The sequence below is a fragment of the Fukomys damarensis genome, unplaced genomic scaffold (genome assembly GCF_012274545.1).
Source record: "Fukomys damarensis isolate Sample0158 unplaced genomic scaffold, DMR_v1.0_HiC HiC_scaffold_22, whole genome shotgun sequence".
NCBI lineage: Eukaryota > Metazoa > Chordata > Mammalia > Rodentia > Bathyergidae > Fukomys > Fukomys damarensis.
The window spans coordinates 21,042,700-21,055,751 of NW_022900934.1; the positions used below are offsets into that span (position 1 = coordinate 21,042,700).

The 13,052-nt window shown below is 51.0% G+C and overlaps 1 protein-coding gene across 6 annotated transcripts in view; it reads left to right on the forward strand.

Annotated features, from left to right (window-relative positions):
* Kiaa1755 (KIAA1755 ortholog) overlaps window positions 1-13,052 on the forward strand; it is a 36,628-nt gene that overhangs the window by 5,045 nt on the left and 18,531 nt on the right. For all 6 annotated transcript variants that reach the window (XM_010640053.2, XM_010640052.2, XM_033767130.1 and 3 more), the window contains exons 2-4: window positions 5,693-5,890; window positions 9,373-10,711; window positions 11,101-11,298. In XM_010640053.2, the coding sequence (XP_010638355.1) occupies window positions 5,693-5,890; window positions 9,373-10,711; window positions 11,101-11,298 (1,735 nt within the window). The remainder of the gene's footprint in view (window positions 1-5,692; window positions 5,891-9,372; window positions 10,712-11,100; window positions 11,299-13,052) is intronic.

The following is a 13,052-nucleotide window of genomic DNA, read 5'->3' on the forward strand; positions in this document are numbered from 1 at the left end:
AAAAAAAAAAAAAAAAAAAAAAAAAAAAAAGTCGCTCAACCTGGTAGCGCTGGGCCAAAGCCGCAGGCATCTGGTGCCAATGAAGTGGCATGTGCACTCCATGTCCCCTGATACCAAGCTGATCAGAGCCCTCACCAAGGGGCTGGAGGGGTCCCTGTCTCACACGGAGGCTGCCTCTGTCTTCCATGTCCCCTGCCAGGTCCCTGGCGCAGACTCTCCCGAAGCAGGGAGGTGGGAGGTGGATGAGACCTTTTGAAACTTTCTCACCAACTGAGGTTGAGCAATGTCAACTGAGGACAGCAGATTACACTTAGGACCCACATTCCAGCTCCAAATCTCTGCCAACCTGCCTCTGTTTCGATCTAGAATGCTCCCACTTGAAGAAGGAGAAAGATCTACCCAGTGCTTCCCTTTTACAAGTGGGGAAACTGAGGCGAGGGTCACCTGGCAAGTCAGGGGCAGACTTTCACTTTCCCTGCACATTTCTGCCACAGAGGGAATCAAGGGTCAATGGGAAGGCTTCCTAGCTCAGCTTTTCTCAGCCTTCTCTCTTTCCCAGCAAGGAGGCAGCTGATGCTAAATGAAACCAAAATTTTTGCATGTTGGAGTAAGTGGATAAATCTGGATCTTTAAGAAACATTCAGCCCACATCACAGAAGGCCCAGCTAACAACATCTGGTGAGACCATTTAAAAAGGCCCCAGTCTTAAAAATACACAAAATCACACTTTTATTTTTTTCTCCCAATTATAAAAGCTATACGAGCTGGTTACAGAACATTTGGAAAATCCAGCGAACTATGAAAATTAAAACGCTGCCTTATGAGGCCCCTTCCACTCACAGCCCTTGAGGTAACTGCAGTTAACACTTTATTTAATGCCCATTTGGACTGTGTCTGGGCTCATACGCATTCTGTAGATCAAACTGTATGGGAATTCTTCGTTAAAAAATCTATAATAAAGATGTGTCCTGTCGTGCGGGGAGTCAGGAGGAAGAGGAGGGATGGTAGAAATCTTTTGTATATTGATCTGGGTAATGGTACAGGGGTCTGCATATAGGTGAAAATATATCAACCTGTACATTTTGTATCTGTTCATTTTGCTTGATTAAAATAGACTTAAGATGATGATAAATAGCAGTTCATTGCAAAGACATTAAAATAGAAGTATATGGACACAGCTGCTTCCTGCCCTGACATCACCCTTGTGAGTAGCCAGTTTCTGTGTCCTCCAGCACCATTCGAATGTCCCCATGTCAGCCTAGAAGATCAAGAGCACCATGTAGGGGCCAGGCATGGCCTGGTTGTGCAGGTCCAGGGTCCACACAGCAGCCCCTTCCTCTGGCCCTAGGTTGTAGGGGAGGGGGCTGGAAGGTGGTATTGGCTCCGGCTGGTCTCGCCTTCTCCTTTTCAGCTTCACACCCTCCGCAGTTCCTGCCGAGGAGCAGCTAAAGGCCTGCCAGGCTGCCGCATTGGGAAGGAATGGAAACACGTCTATTAAGTTTCATGGAAATCACTTTGAGGGGCTCAGGTCTGGCCAATGGCGTTCAGGTTCCTATGGTAGAAGGCTGGGCTGCCAGGTTGATTTGGGATGGCGAGTGGCCAGTGTTCCGTTCTGCAGCCACCAGGGCCTCCTTCATCGTGATCTCCCCCCCACCCCCACACTTGGATACTTAGGAGCCCCTGGAGTTCAGGCCTGTAGCAGGTAACACACTGGCGCAGAGTGCAGAGCTCTGTTAACTTGGAGCAGTCTCGCATTTTACTGGCCACCCGTAAATGATTACACTGCGTGGAGACACGAGCCAATTTGTGAAGGCCAAGGGCGTTTTAGTCCGAGAGACTTGCTCTTCCAGCGGTAAACAGTTTCTTTAGGCCCCACTGGAAAGTGGGAGGCACAGGCAGCTGCACAGGCCACCCCTGTGGCGGGCGATTCCCCAGCAGAGCAGGCAGCAGGAGGCAGGGAAAGGCCGCTGACTCAGCTGACCCAGGTCAGGGTGGGAGCGCAGTTTCTGTCTCTCTCCTTCTCTGTGACCTTGAGCAAGGTCAGCCCTCCCTGTACCTGTTGGGGTCTGACCTCGCAGCCTGGGCTGAGCAAGAGAACACAAATTGCAGGCCTGATGGATAGCAGATGCCTGGGGAACTGCTGTTATTACTGCGCTGATGGTAGCAGATTCAGGAAGGTGCCTGTCTTCCCTCAGGGTGGGACCGGAGCTTCTGGCAGGGTGGGTAAAAATAGATGACAACAAGAACAGCAGCTGCAGTGCCTTTTGGTTTTTCCCGAGACCCTCTTGTGCCCTCAGTATCTCCTTGCATCTCCAGGACAATCAGCTGAGCAGGCTGTGATGGAGACTAGAATTCCACTTACAGATGGGGAAACTGAGGCACATTAACCAGAGACAGTGTATGTCACTGCCTCCTAGATGTTGGATGCAGCTTGTAGCTAGGTCATCAGATATATCACAGACCAGAAGTGAATGACTTGATATATAGTTATACATATGTGTAATAAATATAAATATTTATTTATATAAATAACATCAAACCCACGCAATGAACTAATGCATCTGTGTTCTATCCGTACAAGTTGACACAGGTTTTTCTATTTATGGTGGCGATGTGACACTAACTGCTATAGGACTACAAGAATATCAGTAATGACTGGTACTTAATGAGCACCTACTAAACGTTAGTCCTGTACAGAGAATTCACATGTACAATCCCACTGAATCTCTATCAACTATTTAAGTCGGGTACCATTACGATCTCTGTTCTACAGCTAAGGAAACTGAGGCATAGGGAGTTCAGTAACTGTCCTGGTCAAACCCATCAGTAGGAGACAGAAGTAGTGTTTGAACCCTAGCAGTCTGGCTGGGTTTTGTCTGTGCATTTTTAAAGAAGTGGACCTGAAGAAAAACAGGGTAATAGTACAAAAGTCGTTAAAAGCAAAGAATATCATGAATGTGACAATGAGTGGTGAGCTTCTGCAAAGCGAAACCAACTTGGCCTCGTTTAATCTGCATGGAGGGAAGAGGCCCAGAAAGCGAAGGGTCTACTCAAGGCTGGATGGCAGTCACGTGTGCTAAGGTCCAGAAGAGGCAGGATGGAGGGAGGAGGTGTGCGGCAGGGGAGAGGCCCGAGTCTGGTGGACTCGGTGTGCTCATGTACTCACAGAGGGCAGTTGAGGGCCTCTGTCCCGTTTCCCACTGCTGAACTAGGATCGCAGGGGTGGGCACCGTTGGGGTCTGACCTTGCATGGTGAGGGCTGGGGGCACTGGAGGAGGCGTCAGGCTGGACGAGCCTTTCCCTGTGCTGCCACAGTGAAGACCCTTTGCCCCTCCTGGAAATGTGCACTGTGGGCATCAAGTCCCTGTCAGCAGTCACCCCTCGGTCCATTGCCGCACCAGGACCCAGACCCTCTTTCCTCAGAACGGGGCTGTAGACGTTCCTTCCTTCCTTCAGTCATCACCTGCTCATTGTGAGGGAGGCCAGCCCAGGGCTTGGCCGTGCATGGGCTACAAGTGGAGAAGGACTTGGGCCTCTGCTGTGTGCCCGCCAGGCAATCTTGCTGGATAGAGCCACATCCTCCTACTCAAGGTCCCTGTTCTGTTTTCCTGTCTGTCTCTCAAGGCCTCATTCAGAAAGGGGACCCTTCCCGCCTAGTAAGCTCTGCCTTTTCAGGGTCTTTCTTCATTTCCACCCCTAAGCCCCTTAGCCAGAGGGCTCCCAGCCAGGCTTCCTTTAGTTTCTCTAAGAGTTGAAAGTCAGAATCCTCAGGTCTCATTGCAGCTGTTGCAAACCTCTGGGCTTGTCCAACTTGCCTATTTTATAGATGTAAAATGTGGTTCAAGGAAGGACACTAGGTTCATCCCGAAACACAGTGTACTGGGCACTTACTTTGTGCCAGCCCCTGGGCGGGTGTGGAGGACCCAGAGGGAAGAGAAGCCAGTGTGCAGTGTTTTCTGTCACTCCTGCAGCAAATGATCACACACAGATAAGCCTGCAGTAACACAGATTTATCATCCTGCAGTTCTCCGGATCTAGAGGCCTTGTGGGGATAAGATTCCAGGTGACAGCCGGGCTGCATTCTTCTCTGAAGGCTCTCGGGGGGAATCCATTTACTTGCCTTTTCCAGCTTCTAGGAGCCGACCACATTCCTTGGCTCTTCCTCTGTGTTCAGAGCCAGCACATGACTTCTATGTAATCCTGCTTCCATAGTCACGCCCCCTCTCACTCTCCTACTTCTGAGGGCTCTTGGGAATGCAACGGCCCACCTGCAGAGTCCAGGAGAATCTCTGCTGTGTGGCCCGCTGATTAGCAACCTTAATTCTAACTGCAATCTTGGTCTGCCATTGTCTGCAAGGTAATACCGTCCTCAGTTCTGGAAATTAGGATGTAGGCATCTTCAGGCTCTTCTGCCCGGCACACCTGCCGTCCGGGAGCGGCCATCCGCATGGGAGCTGCTAGCATAGGGGCGCTGTAAGAGAAGAGCTCAGGAAAGGGGACGTCTGATCTCCTAGCCACAAGGGGACAGGTTTGAGGTCAGAGAAGACCTGAAGGAGGTGAAGGATGACCTGAGCCTCAGAGAACAAGGAGCTGGGAAGAGGAGGGCACTCAGGAGGAAGGAAAGGCCTGGAGGTGAACGAGGAGACACTGGTGACCACTGTGGCCAAAGCTTGGAGAGGGGCCATGAGCTTGGGGCTGAGCACAGTGCCCAGATCCGAGGGAGCTGGATGCCTGGAGGCTGATGCTTCCTGGAGGCAGCCGGGAACCCTCGAGGGATGTTGAGCAGGGCACTGACAAGGTCAGGTTTATTTTGGAGAAAGGTCACTGTGATGGCTGCAGTGAGGAAGATGAGGGGCTGGTGACCAAGGAAGAGACAATTCCCTGGAGGAGACGGTGGAGGCCCAGCCTGTGCAGGGGCAGGGAATGAGGAGCACTGTGTACTGAGGGAGCTCTTGGAGGAAGGGAGATGGCATGGAGCGTGGCTGAGGGCTGTTGGTGAGTCAAGAAGCAGCTGAAGGAGGCAGAGCCTCAGAGGCTGCCTGGATGGGGCCATCGCTGGGGAGGAAAACAGGGTTTGGGAAGTTGCTGAGTTGGGGGTGATGTGCTGATGGTCTCTGCCTGACTGACCACTGGAGGAAGTCGTTCAGGAAGCAGCTGGGTCTATGCATCTGGAGCTCTGGCTTATATCTGTCAGTTATTGCTGTGTAACAAACCACCCCAAACTCAGTGAAACAATCACTTAGTGCCACCGACACATCCGCTGTGGACCGGGGGGCCTGATCTGTGCGGTCCACCTCTAAACTGTAGGTCAGCCAGATGATGGGATTTGGGGGACTGACTTCTTTCCCTTGGACCCTGACCCTTATGACTCCTCGTGTTCCTCCATTCCTCATCAGACCAACAGATGGCATCTGCAGCAGGCAAGACAATGAGGACATCTTGAGGAACAGGATTTAGGCAGAGCCAACAGCCAGTGCCAAGTCCCTGAGCTGGGACCGTGCTCGGTGTATTTGAGGAATAGGAAAGAAGGCCACGGTGGCTGGAGGGGCAAGGATGGGAGGTGGTAGAAGAGGAGGTTAGAGACTTAGCAGGGGCTTTCTTGACATGGGACCTGGAAGGTTACAGATAATGACCACGGGCCTTTGTATCATTGTCACTATTACTTTCATTCCTCTCCTCTTGTTCCCCACAGGACCCTCCATCACTGGATGCCGCCATCCAGCACGCCCTGGCAGGCCTCTACCCGCCTTTTGAGTCCACTGCGCCCATTGTCCTGAGTCAGGTGTTCCGGCTACTGGACTCTGACTTCCAGGGGGATGGGCTGAGCTTCCTCCTAGATTTCCTGATTCCCGCCAAGCGCCTGTGTGAGCAAGTGCGTGAAGCTGCCTGTGTAAGTCAGCAGGGATGAAGAGCCAGGGCCAAGCTCCCCCAGAAGCTCGTGGGGCAGGAGGGGAGCAGGGAAGGAGGTGGGCTGCTGTGTGTCATGTCTCACAGGCAGAACTGAAGACATGGGGTGGCTTTCCAAGTGACTCCCAAGTGGAGTGGGAGCATCACCTGGCCTTTTACCCTCTGATATCTGGGGCTCACTGGCAGGAAGGGAGGCCTACAGATAGGCATCCTTGGAGCCGCCCTGGCATTGAGGAGCCTGCATGGGGCTGGAATGTGGTCATCACCAGGCTGCCTTGGCCCAAACGAAGCAGCATCCACAGAAATAGCAGAGAATGTGCCACAGTTTCTCTGGAGCCCTCGGGCATTAGGGCTTTTGCTTTTGTCCCTGGAGATTCCTTCAAACTCAAATCTCAAGAGGGCCTCTTTTAGGGCAAAGAGGAGAGAAAAATATTTTAGGCAAGACTTGGTAGCTGGAAATGACAGAATCCTCCCTTAGATCAGGCCTGAGGCGATTCACCCATCAAACACCTGAAGACACTTTCTCCCTGATTGCCAGTATCTTTCTTCCAGCTGGGTGCTCCAAAGCTGGGCCCATGAAAGCTCTAAGATTACTTCCTGCCCTGAAAGGAAAATGAACTGTTCCTGAGCAGCTACAGAGAGAGAAATCTCAAGGAGCCCGGCATGGTGGCACATGCCTATAATCCAAGAACTCTGGAAGTCTAAGTCAGGAGTTTCATAAACAAGCCCACAGCCTGGGCAACTTAGTGATTTAGCAAGGCCTTCTCAAAATTTAAAAATTTTTAAAAATGGGCTGTAGATGTAGCTCACTGTCAATCTTGAGTGCCACCAAAACAAATGAACAATAACAACAACAACAACAACAACAACAAAACCACCTCAAGGAAAGATCCTGATCGGCCAGGCATAAATCACGTGTCCATTGCTAGACCAATCACTATGTCCAGAGGAACAGGGCATTAACATTAGCCACACTTGAGTCATGTGCCTGCCTGCCTCTGTGGTGAGAGGATGAGACTTAAGAAAAAGGTGGGTAGATCTCTGAGGGGATCAAGTCCTCAGAAGCCCAGACAGGCAGTGCCCACACTCCTCACAGATTTGCTAACTGTTCCCTGCACTGCTGTTATTTAATACCCACCCCCTGCCACTCTACCTCAAGACCCCCAAAGAGTGCCTTAGGTCCACCAGCCTTTCCTGGGTTGCTCCTACCTGTCTGGGATGTAGCCAACAAGGAGCACAGTAAGGATGGAGACTGTGCGTGTTGTTCAGGAACCAGGGTGGAGATGGTCAGGAGCGGGCAGAAGAGAGATCATCTGTTCAATCTGTACCACACAGGGCCCAGCACATAGGGATTTTCTACGCATAAGAATTGGTCCTGTAGGCTTCTCCTCCAGGAACTTCTCATGGAAGTGTGTGCAGCCACCTATGCGCTGGAATTATTTCACTCAGAGCCTCTCCAGCCTCATTTCCTCTCTTGGACAAGCCACACAACCGCCACTTCCTGTATTGGGCCATTAAAACCACATCTACAGTGCTCCGTCCCTCAGTTTGCTCAGTGACATGGTCACGGCCTTTCTGTACTTTCATTTTTAATTATAGGCAAATCCAATTTGACTGGAATTACAGGCCAACTCATGTCACCACAGCAGGAGGGTGCACTGTGGGATTCACAAGAGGGCCTCCGGTGTTAGCTACCCACATTTGAATCCAGGCTTCATCATTTTGAACCTGGGGACCCATGTCACCTCGCTGAGCTTCAGTTCCTTGTGTGAATTTTAATAAATGATTAGCTAACGTACAGGTGACACCACAGGTGGCCTGGAGTCTGGCAGCAGTGAGTGCTCTTAGCTGTCGCTGGTTTTCTCCAGCTTCCTCATTTGCCTGTTGGAAATTAGAGTGCAAGCTCTAGGTCTCCTCTCCATCACCCAGAGACACCCACCTTCAGATGCAACCCACCAGGGTTTGGGGACAGGCACATCACACTCCCACTAGAAGAACTCGGCAGAGTCCTGCTTTTGCTACTTCTCAGCTGACTTGGAAGCAACTATTTCCCCTCTGTGAGCCTCAGTGGTCACGCGTGTAAATGAGAATAATAATGCTTGAGCAGCCTGAGTTACTGTGAGTCGAACAGGACTAACACAGCTGTCACCTCATTGCTGCTTCGCTGGTTGTAAAATCCAGGCTGGGCTGTTTAGTCTCATTCTAGGAGGTGGGGAAGGCATTCGTAAGACGTGGGGGCTGTATGGAAAGGGAGGCGTCACTCATGCTCAGGAAAGATCACGGATGCAAAGGTTTTGGAGACAGCCAGATCTGCAGGCCACAGGTAGGGGCTAGTTTATCGCCTCGGGGAACAAACACAGTCAAATCTCACGCTTTCCTCAATTAATAACATCAGGAAACACCTGTTCCTTTAGTCACTCTCTGGGGATCTTCCATACAGGCATCCAAGTTGTATAAAACTGGGACTTACTGAAGCCAAACGCCAGGCAGAAATAGATAGGTGTAGTTTCTTGTCAACGCTTAACTGTTCCATGTAGCCCCATGGAGAGGGGATCACTCAGGTCTGGCCTGCTCCAGGGTGACTTGCTGTGTCTGTCTATTCAGAGAATTTCTGGCACCTTTGTTTGACATATATATGTTTTGCCTCACTTGCCATGTCCTTACCCTCTAATGGAAAATTAAATAAATAACAAACAAATAAATGATTACCATTCAATCCTGGAATGACTCTGGGGTCAGAATGAAAGAGTGAAGTGGCTTTTTCAAGGTGACCTGAAGCTAGTGGCAGGGCCAGATCTCCTGGCTTCTCATTCAGCATGGCTCCTGCTTCATGCTGTCACCTCTCTACTTAGAACTAGAGGAGGAAATAAATGCAGCAAATGATTTTTTTATATCTTCACACAAAAATCCCACAATTTAAAAAAGGATAAGTGTTGTTCAAAGGAGAGAGAATTAATATTTATTGAACATTTACCTATTATATGCCAGGTGTTGGACTGGTTTTCATATCACTTAACCCTCATACTAAGCCACCAGTACTAATGTAGTTTATTATTCCTATTTGCAGATAGAGAAATGAAGACTCTGAGCAATTAAGTACTACTCACAGACTTTCAACCCAGTGTCTCCCTGGGTTACAGTGGAGGGCTATGGCATGAACTCGAAGACAAGGGGAGGAGGCATGAGCAGAGCAAGAAGGTCATCAGGGGAAAGGCACCTGCTAAATAGCACCTGCTTTCAGAGCATCTTCCTTTGGGCCACTAGGCTGTTTTCAAGGTCAGGGCCAAGACCAGGGTGAGGAAAGAGAGGAAGCCTTGCCCAGCCCAGAGAGTGAGGGCCTCCTCAGTGCCACATCCCGGTTGCCTCTCTTGGCTCCCACAGTCCCTGCTATGTCCAGGATTCCATGTGGGTGAGGGAAGGAAGCAGATCTGAGGGTGAGATCTTGATGTGTCCTTCCCTCTGCAGGCTCCCTACACCCACCACCTCTTCCTGCACGAGGGCTGGCCACTCTGCCTGCGGGATGAAGTTGTGGTCCACTTGGCTCCACTCAATCCCCTCTTATTGCGCCAGGGTGACTTCTACCTCCAAGTGGAGCCCCGGGAGGAGCAGTCCGTCAGCATGGTGATCAAATGCCTCTCCTTGGACCTCCGTACAGTGGACAAGAAGCCCATTCCTGAGTCATCCCACTCTCTGATTTTCACTCAAGAGTGGCTAGAAGCTGTCAACAGTGACTTTGAGGGAAGACCTTTGCACAACTGCCTGGTGGCTTCAAACAATGGGATTGCCCCTGTGCCTTGGACCAAGATCGCCAGCCCAGAGTTTGTGGATGGTCGACCCCAGGCAATGACAGTCCCTTCACCTGCCTGGGACTCCCTTCCACTGGAGGCACCTGATCTGAGTAGCTCCCAAGAGCTGCACCTGGCCAGCTCCACAGGCAGCTGGGTGCTTCTGGCCCAGAATTCTGTCAAGGAAATGGGTAGGACATCTAGGAGCAAGTATCCGGGACTCATCAAGGTAGAGAAAACCAAGCCTGGGGAGGAGGCCTTCAAGATGGACAGTGGGCTCAGCCAGGCCTTAGAGGGAGACTACGTGGCTCTCCTGGACTTTTCCCAAGAAAATACAGGAAAGTCTCCCAGGAGGGAAGTAGAGGTGCCCAGTGGGTATAGTTTGGGGGCACTAGAGGAACTAGGTGGGACTAGGGAGATTCCTCTGTCTCAAAGGACACTGGCTATCTCGGAGCCTGATAGGGGCTTGCAAAACTGGGATTGTGCAAAGCCAGCAAACTCAGAGGAGGAGCCCAGTATTTTTGGATTGGAGAGAAAGGTCAAGCATAAAGGGCTTGCCCACAACTCAGAGAGACAGCCCTACCTTAGTGTTCCCAACGAGCCACTGGACTATGCCTCTGGCCTCTGGGCAGCTGTCTCAGAAGAGCCAACTATCTCCAAGATGCAAGAACCTCTGGCAAACCCAGAGACTGTGGTCCAGCTCAGGCCTGGACCAAGACAAGCATCTTCTCCTTGCCTGTCCCCAGCTTCTCCTGTGGGCGCAGCCTCTGAAACCAAGATGGAAAAGACCAAGCAGGGAGACAGAAGACTTCCCAAGCCCATGGACCATGTTAGTCAGAACACCTCCTCTTCTTCCTCCTCTGGGTCCTCCACTGTTGGGCTCAAATTCTCCTTTTTGAAGGGGCAGAGGCGATCTCCTGTGCCTCAGGACAGTACTTCGCTCCAGCATGATGGGCCTTGGAAAGTTCTGTGTTCATTGTACTCTCCCAAACCACACCGAGCCAAACCTCTGGAGAAAGGTAGGATGCCTATGTGTTCCACTGAGCATACCATCTGGATGAGGTCAGATCCTAGCTGGCTGTGGCTGTGAGGGACAGGGACCCGCCCAGGCAGGCTGGGTTTCATTGGTTTAGTACACAGTGCAGCATGTTAAGGTCCTGGAAGTTTCACAGGTCTGGAATTACATAAGGCTGTGTGACACCCCTCCGGGTACTTAATCTCTCTGCATTCAGATCTGTGTGATAGGGTTCTCACCTACTTCACAAAGATGCTTTGATGGTTCAAAGAGATATTGGAAATAAGGAGCCAACACAATGCCTGGCTTATAGGAAATCGATGATAGTTAGAGTCCCCCCAGAAAATCCATCTTCTGTTTAATGTCCTTTTCTTTGTTATTGTTTTTCCCCAGATGGAACAACTCAGACAAAAACATCTGGCCCTGTTGCTGACTCAGACCTACTGTCTGGGAAGAAAGCTGGCTTCCCAGAAGCTGCGGCAGGCCCCCCAGAAAGAGGCCCTGGCCTGGAGGAGGAGCCCTTAGGGCCTGAGCCCAGGATTAGGACCATGTGTGCCGAGGTCTTCCACTCCAGGATAGCCTGCCTGCCAGGTTCCGGGGGACTCGCAGGGGTGGGTGGGAGTGGGGGTGGGGATAGCTGGAAATCCCAAAGCATCCTCAGGTACTGGTGGGCGAGGAGGACATGAGAAAAGCCCAGAAGGCCATGTTTCATCTCTGGAACTCCATTTCCTCATCCTTCCATGAAGGATTTGAATGAGTTGTAAACAGTTTCTAGGTATCCATCTATTCATCTGTCTGTATTTCTGTTATCACTCCCTCCATCCACCCATTTATCAGACTTCAGTGAGAGCCAAAGTGGCTGTTGGGTTTCCTAGAAGCAGAGCTGGGACATGGATCCTTGCGAATGTGATTTATTGGAGGAGGGATCCCAGGAGAGGAGGCCGGAAGCTGGACAGTGGAGCCGAAGGAATAGCAAGGCTGTGGTCTGCCCCTATGGGGAGCTCTGGAGCACGAATCACACTGTCCAGTTGGCTCCATCTTAAGGTATATGGGGCTGGCTTTATTTTTTACAACTGGATTGGTCAAGCATTCACTGTGGACTGATCCTGGGTGTGTCAGTCGTTATCTGCAGACTGAGCCTGGGTGTCAGCCATCCACTGTAAACTGATCCTGAGTCTGTCTGTCATCAACAGTAAGCCGATCCTGGGTGAGTCAGTCATTAACTGCAGGTGGAACCTGGGTCTGTCAGCCATCAACTGAAGCAGACTGGACAGGGCTGTGGTGAGCCAGTCATCCAATCCAGCCAAGGGCAGTTCTTCAGAAAGCAGGCATCTGTGGGCCATTTATTGCCACTACTTCCAGCCTCTGGGGCATCAGTGCTCTTCTGCCTGGGTGGCTTTTGGCAAGAGCACTAACAGCATCCAATACTGAAAGTGTTTATTATTCTTTTTTAATTTATTCAATAAATATCTACTAAGCCCTGGGGATTTATGAGGGAACAAGTCTGATGTGCTTTCTGCCTTCAGGAAGCCTATCATCTAGTGGTAGAGAAAATTGGAAAGGTCGTAGCAACACAATGTATGGTGACAGTGAGAAGGACAGGGGCTGTGGGAGCAGATTTGGGGTCCCTGGTCCAGGCTTCTGGTGGGGAGAGACCTGGGAAGGCTTCCTGAAGGAAGTAAAGTACGGTCATAGAGTATGAGTTAGCTAGGTGTTAGAACAGGGTTCCAGACAGAGGGAACAGCATGTGCTACACTTGATCTTAGCCAAAAGGCAGAAAAGCGATAACATGTGCTAAGGTCTGGGAACACAAGAAAGCCCAGTGCTTTTTGGAAACTGTCCTGCAATTCTACTTCATTTCATACATCTTTAGAGGACCCTGGGCACTGTCCTTTCTCTTTGCAGCTCCTAGCGGGTATTACCTCTCTTTTTCCTTGTTTCCTTGTTGGAGGTTTGTTGAGTTTTTCGGTGGTCGTAGGTAACACCGTATTCGCCCCATAAACCCCAAGCTGTGCTCCCCATTTCCACCCGAGATGCCTGAGGCACATCCCAGTGTGGGCGCCACCACCTTGAGCTAGGCATCTGAGGCACTAATGGTCTGTTTCTGGCACCACCTGTTAGGCAAGGGCAACATCTGGGGCAATGGGGTCATCAGATGGACAGTGGCCAATACTGGCTGTATGCCCAGCCCTGGTCAGAAGGCACCTGGTGGGGAACCAGACCCACAAACTGGCCTCATGATCACTGAGTCCCATGAGGGCATGACCTGAGTGCTCGGGCCCTTTCTATTCAAAGTGCGATCTAGGGACTGATGACCTCGGTGTCACGTTGGAGCCTGGGGAGAT